The sequence below is a fragment of the Rutilus rutilus genome (assembly GCF_951802725.1).
Source record: "Rutilus rutilus genome assembly, chromosome: 4".
Lineage (NCBI taxonomy): Eukaryota > Metazoa > Chordata > Actinopteri > Cypriniformes > Leuciscidae > Rutilus > Rutilus rutilus.
In genome coordinates, this window is record NC_140212.1 from 15,316,969 (window position 1) to 15,333,414 (window position 16,446).

The 16,446-nt window shown below is 37.6% G+C and overlaps 3 protein-coding genes across 4 annotated transcripts in view; 1 reads left to right on the top strand and 2 right to left on the bottom strand.

Annotated features, from left to right (window-relative positions):
• On the bottom strand, positions 1-1,591 carry sinup (siaz-interacting nuclear protein). Of its 2 annotated transcripts, none has more exons than XM_084406253.1 (5): positions 1,469-1,591; positions 930-1,055; positions 462-537; positions 244-382; positions 1-153 (listed from the first exon to the last, which is right to left on the bottom strand). In XM_084406253.1, the coding sequence occupies exons 1-5, from the start codon at positions 1,515-1,517 to the stop codon at positions 55-57; spliced, it is 489 nt and encodes a 162-aa protein (XP_084262379.1). In that variant the 5' UTR covers positions 1,518-1,591; the 3' UTR covers positions 1-54. The 2 variants fall into 2 exon arrangements, with proteins under 2 accessions (XP_084262379.1, XP_084262378.1); XM_084406252.1 differs by having other exon boundaries at positions 462-546.
• The window catches only part of ccdc146 (coiled-coil domain containing 146), a 22,236-nt gene continuing 6,910 nt past the window's right edge, over positions 1,121-16,446 (top strand). Inside the window, exons 1-14 of the mRNA XM_084406246.1 lie at positions 1,121-1,229; positions 2,056-2,217; positions 7,508-7,800; positions 9,995-10,052; positions 10,432-10,608; positions 10,690-10,763; positions 10,850-11,077; positions 12,067-12,253; positions 12,808-12,900; positions 13,130-13,300; positions 13,615-13,703; positions 13,931-14,095; positions 14,897-15,121; positions 15,207-15,435. Coding sequence (XP_084262372.1) covers positions 2,059-2,217; positions 7,508-7,800; positions 9,995-10,052; positions 10,432-10,608; positions 10,690-10,763; positions 10,850-11,077; positions 12,067-12,253; positions 12,808-12,900; positions 13,130-13,300; positions 13,615-13,703; positions 13,931-14,095; positions 14,897-15,121; positions 15,207-15,435 — 2,148 coding nt within the window. The 5' untranslated portion in view covers positions 1,121-1,229; positions 2,056-2,058. The remainder of the gene's footprint in view (positions 1,230-2,055; positions 2,218-7,507; positions 7,801-9,994; positions 10,053-10,431; positions 10,609-10,689; positions 10,764-10,849; positions 11,078-12,066; positions 12,254-12,807; positions 12,901-13,129; positions 13,301-13,614; positions 13,704-13,930; positions 14,096-14,896; positions 15,122-15,206; positions 15,436-16,446) is intronic.
• On the bottom strand, positions 2,471-5,902 carry fgl2a (fibrinogen-like 2a). Its single transcript, XM_084407406.1, has 2 exons — positions 5,177-5,902; positions 2,471-4,008 (listed from the first exon to the last, which is right to left on the bottom strand). Exons 1-2 carry the CDS (start codon positions 5,823-5,825, stop codon positions 3,284-3,286), a joined length of 1,374 nt encoding a protein of 457 aa, XP_084263532.1. The 5' UTR covers positions 5,826-5,902; the 3' UTR covers positions 2,471-3,283.

Below are 16,446 nucleotides of genomic sequence, written 5' to 3' on the forward strand. Positions count from 1 at the left end.
TACAAAAAGGGTTTATTTTTATTAAAACATTTAAAAAGACAAAACTTAAATCTGTTAAACGTTATTCAGACTGTTGTGAACGGGTCTCGAATGGTCCTTGGGCTGAATAAAAGGTTTGTATCTTCTCACCGGATGGGCTTTAAATGATGAACTCTGGAAAACAAGTCAAAATGATTGATCTACACAAATTAGAACAGTTAGTGTTTTCAGAGTAACAGGTTTTTCAGAGGACAACACTCTCACCCATAGCTGCTCTTGCATCTGGCGCATCTCTCGCACCTCTTGCAATATCTCCTCTCGTCGGACTCTCAGCATAGAATCACGCGCATCAAAAGAGAAAGGCTGAACCCGAGTCAAGGTCAACGATCTTTGACGTCTACGCCTGCAGATCAGGTAATGAATTATATTATTTCTTAAAAGCATAACCGAAACGTTGTTGAAAGTGAATTTCACCTTTGTACCTGGGCCTTTCAAAGGTGATTTCTTCTAATGTGTAATTTGAATGAGCAGGTGAGGATGTTCCAGAAGAGCTATCATCTGCAAAGACTGAGTCACAAGTGAATCCGGTAAAGGCTGTCACAAATGGTGCACTTTCACAATGGTGATGTACATTTGCACTTGTGATAGCACCAGGCCAGTGCAGTCAGGATGCTCAAACCTTTTACAGTCTTTGGGTCAAACTGAGGTGAATACTGCACTGCATACTACTGTCTAACATTACTGTTTTTAGCTGATATATTATGCACTATTAAACATTTCAAACAGATTGCATAGGCTACTACACACTGCAGAAATATGCAAGTATACAATTCTGATCCAAAGAGTGCACACTTTTCAAGGGCATCAACCTCTTTATATTAAACTTGGATCGGTTTTAGTTACTTACAGCTGTATTTTATACAGCATGGAAAAGCATCCTTATTCCTTACCAGTTTCTCGGCTGTCGTGTTTTTGCAGAGGGGAGATGACGGCCAAACCGTACTTGCGCTTCGGCGAGAACGTTAACGGCTTTCTACGTTTAAATACATCCATGCGCCTCTTATCCGATTTCGTATCTGCGCAAAATGAAAGATAAATAGAAAGAAAAACTGTCAAAAAGGTTTACCAAGGAGGAGCAACCACGCGCGCAGGCTGGAGCAGTTGCTAAGGAGACCGTGTCGCGCGCACCTAAACAGTGACTGAAACTGCAGAGATTTAAAGACTTCACGGCAAAAGAACAGACATTTAAGGCAAGTTTTAAAAATAGAGTCGCAAGAGATAACACGATTAACTACAACAACATGGTAAGGTCTGAATCAAAATAAACTAAGTCTTACATTAAATACTTGTATTAAAAGCCGTTTTTGTGAATAAGCGGTCAGGAGAACTTGAAAATGAACACACAGTGGCACATAACGTTAGATACAAACCGGCTTAATATGACTAAAATACTGGTTTACAATTAAAACTATTAATAACTTAACGTTACCTGAATGACTTTGTGTGACGTCCGTTGGTGCTGCGTTATGTTGAGCCATTGTGACTGTAGTCTGTTATTGTGACACGTAACTTAATCGTTTAAAAAGCTTTTTTTCAGCCAAATGTTTAACTTAACTTACTCATGATACACTAATTAGCAAAAACGCTTGAGTCGAATTAGAGGAAAGGTTGATTATTAATTGTCTACACCTGCATACAACATTGTTTCCCTAAAAAACATGGTGACGTTCTTCTTTCTGGCTGTTGACAGTATTTTCTTATTTATGGAGTGATAAAAAAGGAAAATGCAAAATCCCCTCTGTAAAAATCCTTTCTTCAGGTTCCTATTCTGGAAATTGATTAGACAATGCCTCATTTGCATATTTAAAAGCATGTCAGAAAAAATTTGATACAAAAAAATGACGTGCAATTCTTCCTGCAGTGAAACCTGCCACAAACGTGCTCCAAATCACGCAGAGGCATAGTTTAAGATTTAAGAGTCAAAATTAATTGTTTGTAAAGCAGTGGCAAATAATTCATGAATTATTTTAGCTGATTAAAATATCATTTAAAAAGTAAATGCGTGTGTGTGTGTAGCTCATGAGTCATGCAGAGGGGCGGAGCTCTTCTCCATCAGAGGAGGAGGAGGAGGAGAACGAAGGCTTCACGCCCATCTCTGCAATAGCTCCAGAGGCAGATTCACATCATGAACAACCTGCTGTCATATCATCAAATCCAGCCCTGCAATGCCTGGAGCAGGTAGAAGCTCTTTGAAATAATAATAATAATAAATACATTTGTTTGTTCTTGGTGTCAATAACATACTTTTTGCATCGATCATCAGTCATTTACATTGCAATAAAAGGTTGCAATGTAAATGATACATTGCAATGTAAATGATACAATGTCCATGAAAAGTCATGAAAACAACACTAAACAGAACATAATGCGACACTCAGATGATGGTTGACTGTGTGAGAAAGCTTTGAATCAACCACAGTATTCAACTCGCAACGTTTAGATTAGTTTTATTTGTTTCATAAAAATTATGAATGTACCTTTAAAATCACAAATTGAGATGTTTGATATAAATTCTCCAATATAAAGTTTTTTTTTTCTGAAAAAGTAGGCTAATAATGATTAAAAAAATACATTTATTAATGTCATACTCTTAAGAAAACAACAACAAAATCATTCATAAAGGTCTGCCTAGTCACACAGCAATACTTAAAATATTCTTTAAAAGAAATGATCCCATGCTTTGAAAATAAATACTGTACATTTCCTCCTTCAATGTCACAGTTTCTTTTTAACAACCCTATGAGCCTTTAGTCTGTCTGCGCATTTTTTTCTGCATTTAAATTTTAAAAAGTCTTCCTGGAAAATGGAGTAATGGATTACTTATTTTGCAGTAAAGGTCATAATTACATTAAAGCACATTAAAAAGCTGCTCAATGTGTCCCATGACTCCCACCAAAAGAAAAACAAAGCTTATCAGGAGTATTATAAAGGCTGTGGTGTAGTAAACGAATTAAACAGAAGATGGCAGTAGCACATGCGCGTGGACACACATACACACACACACACACACACACACACACACACACACACACACACACCAGACCATAAATCAAAGTCCTGGTATTTAGAATAGAAGCTGGATTGTATTCCTATATGCCTTGCAATATGTGAAATACAGAGCTTTATAGATTTTTTTTAATGCAGTTCTGCTAATATCCGAGGACTTGTGATGTATCAGTTATTTATCAGTTATTCTTGAGGATCAGTACCCCCAAAATAATTCTGTAATTATACACAATTTGGCTTAGGGTGCATAATTCTTTGGCCTCATCATCATTTTGACATTTTTAAAAGTTTGCCTGTAGTTGGTTGGATAGTACTCAGAAGTCAGGTTGTGCCACGAGCCCCAGAAGATCCCATCCCTCTTCCCTTTGTACTTTGCTTTGTAGTATTTGCCATTGAGGTTTGCTGACATGCAGGCATCAAACCACCAGCCCGATCCGTAGTACGCCCCGCAGTTCCCTGAGGGGTACATGTCGTTGTCTCTGTCCGGCGTACTGAAGAACTTCTGATCATGGTTGAAGTGTTTGCTAAATTGCAGAGCGTTTCCAGCAGTCCCAGAGTACCCACTTATAGACAGCCGATAACGGAGGAACTCATTCGACACGTAGAACTGTTCGTACTTGGCATACCCACGTGTGCCCTCAAAGTCTTCGAGCTCAATACGGAGGATCATGTCTTTGGATTTGGTAAGCAAGTGGATTTTATCATTCCCAAGCCAAAACTCTCCTTTAGGGTTACCAAAGCCCTTCTTGTAGTCAGCCCAGGTGCGGTTGAAACTCACGCTGCCATTGATTCGATGCTGCAAGACAGTCCACCCACCACCCAATGCCTCCATCTCACAATACACTGCAAAGCTGTCGTTTCTGGGGTCAGGGGTCACATTGTACACCCCATTTGTCCTTAGCCCCAGCACGCTGATGTCAGAGCAGTCTCTCGGAGTGATTTGTGAAGTGAATTTTCGGAGGTCTGTGTAGAGAGAGATTTTTAAGCATGCTTTATAACTTTACATGCATCAGATACTTTAATTTATTTTAAAATAGGGGTATCCATATCTACTCCTTGAGGGCCGTCTCGCCTCAACACACCTGCCTGGAAGTTTCTAGTATGCCTAGTAAGACCATGATTAGCTGGTGCAGGTGTGTTTAATTGGGGTTGGAGCTAAACTTTCCAGGACAGTGGCCCTCCAGGAGCAGGATTGGACACCCCTGTTTTAAATATAAAGCTTTATAAAATATATAAAATGTAAAAAAAATATTTATATAAAATGTTTTTATGTTTCTCTTGTGATGCTTGATAAAATTGTGTAGATGACCCAAGACTCTATAATTTGGTTCAGTGGAGTTTATTAGATTTATTTCATCATCATGTGATTCTGTGGCCAGGGTTGATTCCTGCAGCAGGTTTTCATTTTTGAAATTTGTGAAATCAGAGACAGAAGATTTCAGTGAGGATTTGCAAAACTGGCAGGCAACTTGCTTAATATTAAACAGAAGAAACTTCAGTGCGATAGCCTCTGTTTGAGGTGGCAGCTTAAAAGCATTCATTGAGGTACTTCTTTGTAAATGGTCTAAATGATTCTATAGTTTACTCCAGTTCTGCATGTCCTAAAAAAGTTAACGCCATTTCTATTTCAAATAAATACTGTTCTTTTGCACTTTTTTTTTCATCAAAGAATCCTGTTTTCCTCACAGTTTCCACAAAAATATTAAGCAGCACAGCTGTTTTCAACATTGATAAGAATTATTTTTTGAGCAACAAACCAGCATATTAGAATGATTAAGGCTGGAGTAATAATGAATGGTATATACATAATGTATATACAATAATATAAAAGTATTAGTGGTCAAATTGATTAATCACATCTAACATAAAAGTTTTTGTTTATATAATATATGGGTGTATATATATTATTATTATATTAATAATATGTATGTATATGTGTGTGTGTGTGTGTGCATATGTATATTTATACACATACACACACACATATATGCACATATATCAAACTTTTATGTTAGATACGATTCATCACGATGAATCTATTTGACAGCACTAAAAAATATGTAAAATAATACATAGTATTATAATGTATATTATATTATAGTATTATGACTGCATATATTATTTAACTTACTTTGAGAAAGAGGTTGACCTGGACAATTTGAGGTGCAGGTGCTGCTAATTTTGTTGACCATCCCGGTGATGTTCTCAACTTTTCTGTCCACTATATCCTTCACATGTTCCTCATTGAGGAGGTTAAGTTCATCCAGACGTCCCTGAAGGGAGTTAATCTGCACACGTGCGTTCTTCAGGCTGTTAGACATGCGGTTCATCTTTACCTGCATTTCTTGTACATTAATGCTATTATCGCTTTCGTTCCCGTTCTGGTAGACTCTCTTGCTGGTTTCCCCTCGACTCTCCTCTGCGATGTTTTTCGGAGGGTCTCCACTGTCCTTTTGCAAGTTGGGGTCCACTTGCTGCGAGCTGCACACCAGACAGGAGCTCTTCAACCTGTTTACTGTCTCCTTCAAGCTTTGCAGCTCCTTCATGGTCTTCTCCAGTAGTCGGAATTGCTTGGGAAGCTGTATGGTCAGCGGTGGTATTTGAATCTGATATGGGCACTCCTCCTCATCTTCACACTGCCCAGCAGGTTTCAGTCTCAACTGGGAGCAGCTGGAACTTCCAGACACCCTGTCTAGAACCCCAGAAGGGCCACTACCAGAAGCCTCTACCTCCTGCCAGACCGTTATCAGCAGAGAACAGCACACGTACACCAGTTTCATGGTCTCAAAAACAGTGATCCAAACTGAGAGAGAGGATAAAAGAGAACTGCGTCAAAGTGCAACAGCTTTGCCATTAAATATCAGAGGAGAGAGAGAGAGAGAGAGAGAACGAAAGTGTGGGTGGGGCAGCAGTGTATTGCATAATTGCACAGTTGACATCAACGCAGGAAGAATTTGGTGGATAAAGGACCTCTCACCCTTTCTCTTAAAACAGCACTGTGACTCATGATATTTTTCTTTAATTTTAACCTTGAGTTTAATCAAAGATTCAGTGAGTCAGATCAACCAGATGAGCAGTTTAGTGCTGTGAAGCAATTTATGAGGTTTTTCATGAAGTCAGAATCAGATTTTACTCAAAAATGAACATTATGTCATTATTTACTCTCCCTCGTGAGTTCCTAACCGGACTTTCTTTCTTCTGTGGAAAAGAAAACAAGAATGTTTCAACTGTTTTTTCAGTTATTCTTCAGAATTTTGAAGAATGTTTTAACTAAAAGAAAGAAAGCAAGCCAAAGAGGTTTGAAACAACATGAGGGTGAATAAACAATGACAGAATGTTAACTTTTGAGTGAACTATTCATTTAAAATGAAACAGTCATATTTCTTTCCATTTATTCCTGTAAATGCTGTGGTGTTCTGTCATCATTTATTTATTGCCGTCATTGTGTTTACATTACGTATTGCTAATGTGTTTGTATTGGCATAGGATCATGTGTTGTCACAAAGCTACATTTTACTGTAGTATTGGCTGTAATACAAACAAGCTTTGTTTGGGACTTTGTTGTAATAAAGAAACTAGTATTTATTTAATCGTGTGCAGATGTGATCAGTCGTCTGCCAGAAATAGCTTCACAGTTTTTTTCTTTTCTTTATTTCTGCATTGAATTGGCGTTGCAATTTTCTGCAGAAATTAAAGTCTGTTCTTTTGTTTTTCCCTACTAGATCAGCACAGAGAAATGTTATCCAAGCTGCCTATTGTAAAATGTGCTCCAGTGTCTCACTTCAAAGCTGGTCCTCCACATGTGTTCCTCATGATTTCCCATAAACTTCACAGTAACCAACTTTAGACTCCTGCCTTGATGCAGGAAGTCTCAGAATAGAAGTGCTATAATATAGGACCTGATAAAGCACAAGCTGCTTTTTAAGATAAATGTCCAGTAAATGTCAACTTTCTAGCGAATACATTTTTTGTAACATTATGCCGAAAGTCTTTGATTGTGAAAATTAGAGATGACCATGAAGGTGTAGTCACATTTTCAAGGCAAAATAGAATAATAGCATCATAGCGAATTTCAACATTAGATGGATCCAAGCCCTGAACAGCAAGCGTAACATTTTAAAATCTGGAAGATATTTACTGCATATCTTGAGTACGATCTCTCCAACCTCACGTTTAGTTTGTTTGTCTCCACTATAAAGGAGAAAAACACACGTTCAGACTTCTCTTTTGATAATCAGAGATGCTTATATAGAAAACTTCAACTTCAGTGGTCAGATAAACAACACTCAAAGCTTAGATCCTAGCTTTCCATTCTGGAGTTCAAATGTAAGTAATCCACTCTAAAACCCCTGAAATGAGTCCCAGCAAATCCCCATGAACCTGTTTAGCTTTTAAATGCATTTAGGCTAATGTTTATTCGGCTGTTGGATCACTGATAGTTCTTTTTCATCTTTGTCTTCAGCTGTTCTCCATGGGAAAGGTCAGTGGGGAGAAAGTGGCTCGTCTTAGGGCCAGTTTCAACCTCTTGCATGAAACCATGAGAAGTTCTCAGGAATCAGAAATGCGTCTGCTGTTGGAGGCGAAGGCCTTGCGCACCAAGCTGGAACAGCAGAGGCAGGATTTGGAGAAGGCCGAGCTGTTTCCTGAAGGACCGGACACAGAGGCCAGCAGACTGAAACAGACACTTCTGCAGTACTACAACCAGCTGAAGGAGGATGAAGAAAGAGATGATCAGATACAGTTCCAGTTGGAGTGGTAAGATGCTCTGCATGACCACATCAAGTTGTGTGGCTCTGCTTAAGCTCCATGTAAAACATGCAGAAAGAAGATATGTATATGTATTATTGAAGACTTGCTCTGTGCATGGTGCATTTAGTCTCCTTGCAAACCAAAAGGCTTTGACTCCAAGCCACTTTATCTTGGCTTGACTTTATCTATCCTGTGTCCAGAAATTTTGTCTCTCCTCCAAAAGTGCTGAGTCACGGCCCACACTGCTGCTGGTCTGTGTTTACTGACATTTTTCTAAGTGACTTGTGCAAAAAGCATTTGTGTATAACTTTGAAATAGGGCAGAAGCAACTTCATCAAGTATTTTTAAAGTGAGGGGATACCAAAGTCTAATACAAAAACCTCAGTGCTAACATTACATTATATGTTAACTCATTAAAACATCCCTAAAAATAAAATATTTGTTACTGACAAAAAGCACAAACAGTAAATGAACTGATTGTGTTAACATTCATTTTATAATTTGATAAGTGCTTCAGTAGTCTCGCTTCAATAAGAGAAAATCAAAGTCAAACCAGCAGTGGGGGAAAATTATGGATTAAAATAAAAAATAAAGTTATGTCATGATATTGGGTATAATTTATATCTTACTTAAAACTATCTGCAATTCTTTGGATGTAGCTGGTGGTTTCCACCAGACTTGGAAAGTGTTTCTGCTGTATTTAATAATGTACAGTACCGCTTTTTTTTGTCTTATGCTCACCCAGGCTGCATTTATTTGATCAAAAATACATTACTGTATAACAATAATATTGTGAAATATTATTGCAATTGAGAATAACTGTCTTCTATTTTAAAATGTAATTTATTCCTGTGATTGCAAAGCCGAATTTTCAACAGACATTAATCAAGAAAAAAAGTGATTCTCACATGATTCAGAATTTTTTTGATGAATAGAACATTTAAAAAAAAAAAAACAGCATTTATTTCAGAACTATTGTACTAGAGATATATTTTATGTATACTGTATCAATTGGTTAGTTAAAGGGTTAGTTCACCCAAAAATGAAAATTCTGTCAGTAATTACTCACCCTCGTGTTGTTCCAACCCCGTAAGACTTTCGTTCATCTTCAGAACACAAATTAAGATATTTTTGATGAAATCTGAGAGCTGGCTCACTCCTTCGTTAGACATTGTTAAAATAGTCCAAGTGACTAAAGTGGCTCAACCTTAAGTTTATCAAGCGACGAGAATAGTTTTTGTGTGCCAAAAAAACAAAAAAATAACGACTTTATTCAACTATTCATTTTCTTCATTTATTCGTTATTCATTTTCTTCTGTGTGGACCTCTGAGTGAGTTCACCTAGTGTAACAGCGCAGCACTTCTGAGTTGTATGTCAGAACGTAGGCTCACTATTGGCCGACGCTGGTCATGTGTGTGATGCGTGTGATACTGGCTGCGCTGTTACACTACGTGAACTCACTCAGAAGAAAATTAATAGTTGAATAAAGTTTTTTTTTTTTTGGCACACAAAAAGTATTCTCGTCGCTTGATAAACTTAAGGTTGAGCCACTTTAGTCACTTGGACTATTTTAACGATGTCTTTACTAACTTTTCTGGGCTGGCAGATATCGATTACCTAGCGGCCTATGAAGGAGTGAGCCAGCTCTCAGATTTCATCAAAAATATCTTAATTTGTGTCCCGAAGATGAACGAAAGTCTTACGGGGTCGGAACAATATGAGGGTGAATAATTACTGACAGAATTTAAACTTTTGGGTGAACTAACCCTTTAAGCATTCATATAGCAGGCATATTACAGCCAGATGTAGTTTCTGCACATGTGGCTATGTCCTGAGCGGATCCTTCATCCTTAGCCAAACTGACATGGATTCACCTTGCACAGCATACTTTTGCTCACTGTAATCTCTTTTTCTGATGGGACAGTCCAGCTCACACTGACAGCAGTGCTAATGCTCAGCTAGAATATTTGTTCATGTGGCTTCAAGTTTTTGCACAGCTTAATTTAAAATGTTCAATAACCCTAGCCACAAATGTATAATTGTGAAATATTCTTTGTGCTTACCGTGTAAATATTGTGCTTCTCAAAGCCACATTTATATCTCACGTATTTGAGTTCCTTTTTGCCTGAATTGCTTCACATCCTGATTTCTTTAAAATCCATAAAGTTTGTTTCACAGAATTGTATTTCTCCTTTTTAGTCTCGAAGAGGAGAAGCTCTGTCTTGAGAAAGAATACCAAGACCAACCTACATGGGTTGTAAGTATTGTTGGGCCATAATGGGCCATTAATACATCATTGGGTTTTCCAGGCAATTCATGCTGGTTCACTAGGGATACCAAATACTTAAAAACACAAAACAAATGATTAGTAAAATCCATCTACTTCATCTAAAATTCAAGAAAGTTCCTGTAGAAAATCACACAAAAACATTCCGTTTTTATTTTATATTACATCTTTTTGTACTTATGAACTAATTTCAATATCTATAAATCAGTCATATAATCATTGTCATCATAATAATCCTAATCAAAGTTGAAATGAAGTTGAATATTCTAAAATGTAAGGAGCGGCTGTATCAGCTTCTTTATTGTGTTTAATTTGTTTCAAAATCATATCTGTGTATGTCCTCACTCAGGAGCTAGAAAATAGGTACATAGACCTGAAGAACAGTTGTGAGGAGGTAAGGGAAGAGGTGGTTCATCTTAGACGGGAAGTGTGGACTTTAAATGAGAGCTTGGAGACTCAACAGAAACATATAAAGATGGAACAAAATGAGCTGGAGGATTTAAAAGATCGTGTTGAGAGCAATGAGGTAAGCAAGACCTGTTAATGACTACTGTGGGCTGTAGTATTTAGGATGGGGATTTCAAATGTTAAAAATGTCTTTTACCAGGCTGAGCTGGCTCAGGTGCTTCTCATACCTGTTCAGCTGGGAAAGGAGATCGACAGGGTCACCCACAAGAAATGGTATGTGGCTTGTTATAGTCAAGTTACGCAAAGCACTGGCTCTATTTGACTGACTAATCTGCACTGTATCTATTTGTGTGTCATAGGGAGCTGGAGAAGCAGGTAGCAATAATTGAGCAACATCGTATGGAGCAAATAGAGCGTCAGCAGAAGATGAAGGCAAAGTGCGAGAACGTGAAGGAGGTCCAAAGGGAGGTGGTACGAGAACTGGCAGGCCACAAGGCTCAGCTGGTGGCTGCAGAGAACAGACAAGATAGACTTCTCAATGAACTGCAGATGACCAAGGAAAAAGAGGCCATCTTCATGGATCACAGGTCATCTCACACCGTTTCTCACACTTTAATGCCAAATGGATTCAGATTCAAATCAGAAGGCACCTAAACTGTTTTTGAGATAAAGACACTTTAGAAGTACCCATTTTAAAATATAGGGGCTTCCGCACCGGAGAAACCTTTTCATAGTTCCTAGAACTATTGACGGAAGTACCCTGATTTTGCTGTGTTCGCACCGCAGGAACTAGGAACGATTTTAGTTCTTGGAACTCCCTTTGGTGGAACTAATTTAGCTTCTACTTCAGAGTAGGAATATAGGAACTACCAGTGACATTAGTGTACACTGATTGGTAGAACGCCCATGAAACACCAGCACCCGCCATTTTTAAAAAGGGTGTGTAAACACACAGATTATAGCCTATGTGTTTACTCCAGAAACTAACTCTACAAACATTGATAGATGGGACTCTTAACCTTTACGCTGAGGAGAAAATCCAACGCAACTTTGAGGGGACCAAGCGAAACATGATTATGTATTTCTGTTCAGCCAGCAACACTGGACATCAACCACACGGCAACGCTAATGCCTTTTCACATACTGTCTACTTTATATGTATAACAGTTCTATCCAATAACGTATTAGACTGGACTGTTAGACAGATCATAAACTAATGAACACGGAGAATGAGAGCACTGTGAGTTCAGACTCTGGCGTCCTCAGCACCATCAAAATAAAGTTCTGCCGCATCGTCAGAATAAAAGTCACAGCGACAAGCACGGCTTACGTCAAATTAGAGTTCCTGCTGGCGGTGCGAATGCAACCAGCAAAACGTTCCTAAGGGAACCATTAGTTCTCGGGGAACCATCCTGGTGGCTAGTTCCTAGAACTACCAGGTGCGAAAGCCCCCTATGTAATTAATGCACCCTTTTCACATTTCAAGCGGAAGTCATCATAGTTGGGTAAACGTCTATAGCCAAAATAATCATTTAAAAAAAATTAAATCTACTGTATTAATTGTTTTGGACTACAGGGGTCTGCTGGACATCAAAATGGAAGAGATTGTTGCTGAGTGCAAGTCTCTACATGACAAACTGGCCCAAGATACACGGCTGAAAGACAAACTTATGCAAATCCTGAAGAGGAATGAACTGCAGCTGAAACATGCCAGAGACTCTCTCGCTGAAACTCAACAGCAGCATGAGAGGACCCAGGCTCAAGTGAGAAACAAAAACAAAACAAAATCTAGTTTCTTATATGTATATACATCTAGAAGCCCACATGTAGATACAATATTGTCACCCACACTCAATCCTAATAAAAAATAAATAAATAATATCAATTATCAAACATCATACTGTAAGAGGATTTTCCAGGTTTTACAGATTTTGCAACATTTAAAACAATTACTGCAGACACAAATATTTTGTGACGTCCTGCATTTCAGAACTGCTGTGGAATCATTTCGTTCTCACGTTATGTACGGAAAGACTGATGAATCATGGTCATGGTCATCATGGTCATTTTATAATAACAGGAACTATTAGTTCCTTTGGATTTTAAAGATGTTAATTGTGTTTATTGCAGCACTAGTGCACAGACATCACGCTCCCCTATAATTTTTCATTAAAATGGAAAAAGCCCCCAAAAAGTTACTTTTTAATCATAGATATGAAACTTTTGGGAAGTAACAAGCTGTACTCTATAAGCTATTTTAAACAACATCATGCTAATTATTTTATAGTTATTTCATATATGTAAATTTTTTGTGCAGAGAGAGACAGTCCCAGAAGGTGACAGCTTACTGCAGAAAAGAAAAGATCTGGAAAAGGAAGTGGAAAACCTAAAACGCAGTTTGATTAGCAAGGTACCATGCACATTATGACAAGTGGCTTGAAGTTTACATTATCTATGAACTGTTTGGCAAGATTCAGTATCACATTTGTATGTTTAATGTGTGTGCTTGTGCGTGTGCGTGTGTGTGTGTTGTGTGTGTGTGTGTGTGTGTGTGTGTGTGTGTGTGTGTGTGTGTGTGTGTGTGTGTGTGTGTGTGTGTGTGTGTGTGTGTGTGTGTGTGTGTGTGTGTTTGTGAGTAGCAATCTATGGCAGGGCTGGAGGTCCAGCTGGTTCAAGAGTATGTGGAGCAGGAACAGGCTTTAATTAAAGAGTCCTATCGGTGTAGAGATGAGCTTCATCACCTTCAGCATCTCATACTTATCAAAGCAGATGAGAGAGACCAGAAGAGCCATGAGCTGCTCAAAGCGCAGGTTAATCCCTTTATGTACAACTCAATCCAAAACAGTTACATCAGCATCACTCATTTATTTCTGAGCTCAAAAAAATCTAACTATGAGAGCAACCAACTTATTGATTTTTAACTATAAATTACATCCTGTAGCATTTACTCACCCTTATGTCATTCCAAACCTGTATGATTTACAAAATTAAGTATACAAAGGGCCAAGGGTCTAAAGTCTACGTTGATTTAAACTTCTGTCTTTTTTTCATGCTGGTTTGGAACAACATGAGGTTGAGTAAACTATTTCCTAATGCTTGGTGATTGATATGAATATCGTTGCAGCTAAAATATAAGCGCTCCAAACAAGATCTGCAGCGGAAAGGAATGGTTATTCAAGAACACTTGAAACAGACTCAAGAGACCCATTCAAGGTACTTACTGGAGATTGGCATGAACTGTATATATGGGATGAAATTGAACTAAAATACAAGCAATAATTTTTTTATTATTTTCTTATTATTCTTATTATTATGTCCATTTTTCCTATTATTCAAACAGAAAATCACTGGCTCTTTTACCTGATTTAGAATGAATCCACTTTGTTAGCCTATTGTCTGCTCGGTAAATGCATTCTTAAATCCAATCTTACCCTCACTAGGCTGGGTGTGTTTGCTAAGCTGTATGAAGTCACCAAGGCTGAGCGGAACAAATACCTGAGCCTGATCCACATCTCAAACCAGAACCTGGCAGAGGTGAAAGAGAAGCTGGATAACCTGGAAGAAAATAAAAAGAATCTGCAATCGACTGCTATCAACAAAGACAAGTACCTTAGCTATCACGTTACATGCCTAGTAATTTTTCTTTGCACCACACATCATAAGATATCGGGTAACGCTTTACAAGTTTCATTTGTTAACATTAATTAACTATATTAGTTAACATGAACTAACAAAGTACTTCTGCATCATTACATCATGTTAATCTCAGCATTTACTATTTTTTTTTTTAAATCAAAAGTTTTATCTGTTAACATTAGTTAATGCACTGTGAACTAATAAGAACGCAAACATTTTTATTAGCTAACATTAACAAACTGTGTTGTGGGGTAACGTTATGTACGTCAAAGTTACGGAATCTGATTACTTTTTCAAGTAACGAGTAAAGTGACATTACTTTCCATAAAACATAACTAAGTTATGCAATCAGTTACTTTTTAGGGAACGCAATATTGTAACGCATTACTTTTGAAAGTAACTTTCCCCAACATTGTTAACAAAGGTTCATAATAAATGCTGTGAAAATATTATTTTCAGCGTTGATTCATGTTAGTTAATTCATAAATTAACAATGGTGACAAATAAGATCTTATTGTAAAGGGTTACCAGATAAGGTTTCCATAACACAGAGATACCATGAGAACAGATTAAGGTGTGTGACAGCGAAAGATTTCCCAACGCAGATTTTGCAATGGTTAATGTTGGTCACGCCACGCGGATTCACCGCATTGATCTTCATACATCGCTATACTATTGACAATAGACAATGGACCTTTGGGCCATTAAATTTCTCCAAAATTTCACTAATATGACTGCACCTTTAGAAATCTTGTATTTGTTCACTCTAGGTTGCTGCAAAACTCCAATCTACAGCTCTCTCAAAGCTTAAAGCTCAGAGACCATACGAAGGATGAAACCATACGGGGGTTAAAGGTTCTGCAGGAAATGCACCAGAAACGAGAGGAGCAGAAATTGAACCTCAGCAAGCTCAAGGACACAGTCGACATGCTGGAGCAAAACCGGTTGCGTATTTGCAAGAGCTATGATGCCGCCATGCAAGAACGCAACAAGCGGTGAGAGAGAGTTTAGGGAAGTTTACAGATCTGTCTTGCATTTGCACCATAACTTTGTATGTTGTTTGTGTGTTTGTGTTGCCAGGGAAGTGCAGCTTGTAGAAAGAGAGCAGGAATTGTGTGTTTTCTACGAGAGGCTAAATGAGCTGGTTAAAATGACTGAAAAAAGCAACTTAGAGATACAGAACATGGAGGATGAAATCTGCAACCTGAAAATTGAACAGAAAGAGCAAGAAAGACAGACCAACCTGCAGAAGAAACAGTTGTCAATCAAACGGACCCTGGAGGAAGAGAGCATCTTATTACAGATACAGGTACTTGCAACCCAGTTCTGAAATCAATGTGCAACCTCTATCTGAAAAAAAATAAATATATATACAATTACAGAGGGTCTGCCAACTTTTGCATGAGATTGGGAGAAGAAGCCAAAGAGACGATCTGTCATAGATACATAAATCAAAAAGAAGGTCCAACAATATAAACATTGAGTAAACAAACACACTATAATGCAGTAAATAGAATGTAAGTAAAGGTTAGATTGTATATAATATTCCAAATATGTATTGCTCTCTAAGATGCCAATCGTACCCACAGATGTGTTCTTTTTACCATTTATAGTTCCCTTTAAAAGAGATTAAAGTGAAATAAACCATCCTGGAGTTTTATGGAGTCTCTTCATATCAACAGCTACTACATTAGAGCAGACCAAATAAACACTTAAATATTAGCTCATGTCACTAGTTCTTCATACTTCTGTAGGGCTGTAAAGTCAGGGGTAAAAATTTCTTATGTCCCCAGCCACTGCCAACAATAGTTTACAATGCCAAACTATGGTTTAAGTGCAATATTTCTCATTACATTTACATTTATACATTTACATATCCAACACATTATGGCTACACTGGAAATGTCAACTACCATTCAAATGTTTAGGATCAGTAAGATTTTTTTGAAATAAATGATTACATTTATTTAGCAAGGATGCATTAAATTGATCAAAAGTGACAGTAAAGACATATAATCTGCAACTGATTTCAACTGTAATAATAATAAGAAATGTTTCTTGAGCACCAAATCAGCATATTAGAATGATTTCAAATGGATCACCTGAGACAATATTACTGTTATACCATATTTTTGATCGAATAAACGCAGTCTCGTGAGAATAAGAGCTTTTTTTCAAAAACATAAAAAAATCGTACTGATCCCAAACCTTTGAATGGTAGTTTAATGGACTTTGCAGCAAATTTGACAAAGAAAAAAACTTGTTGGAGTTGCTGTTCAACACATCAAAATGGGAAGAACTAATAGGTAAGAAATATTTT

What these genes read in the sequence shown, in the direction of transcription:
- fgl2a (XM_084407406.1), bottom strand. Translation starts at nt 5,825, where the DNA reads ATGAAACTGGTGTACGTGTGCTGTTCTCTGCTGATAACGGTCTGGCAG. An exon ending in AGGTCAACCTCTTTCTCAAA is followed by an intron (nt 4,009 to 5,176) that starts GTAAGTTAAATA and finishes CTCTCTACACAG; the next exon opens with ACCTCCGAAAATTCACTTCA.
- sinup (XM_084406252.1), bottom strand. Translation starts at nt 1,517, where the DNA reads ATGGCTCAACATAACGCAGCACCAACGGACGTCACACAAAGTCATTCA. An exon ending in ACACGACAGCCGAGAAACTG is followed by an intron (nt 547 to 929) that starts GTAAGGAATAAG and finishes CTTGTGACTCAG; the next exon opens with TCTTTGCAGATGATAGCTCT. An exon ending in AGATGCAAGAGCAGCTATGG is followed by an intron (nt 154 to 243) that starts GTGAGAGTGTTG and finishes CTTGTTTTCCAG; the next exon opens with AGTTCATCATTTAAAGCCCA.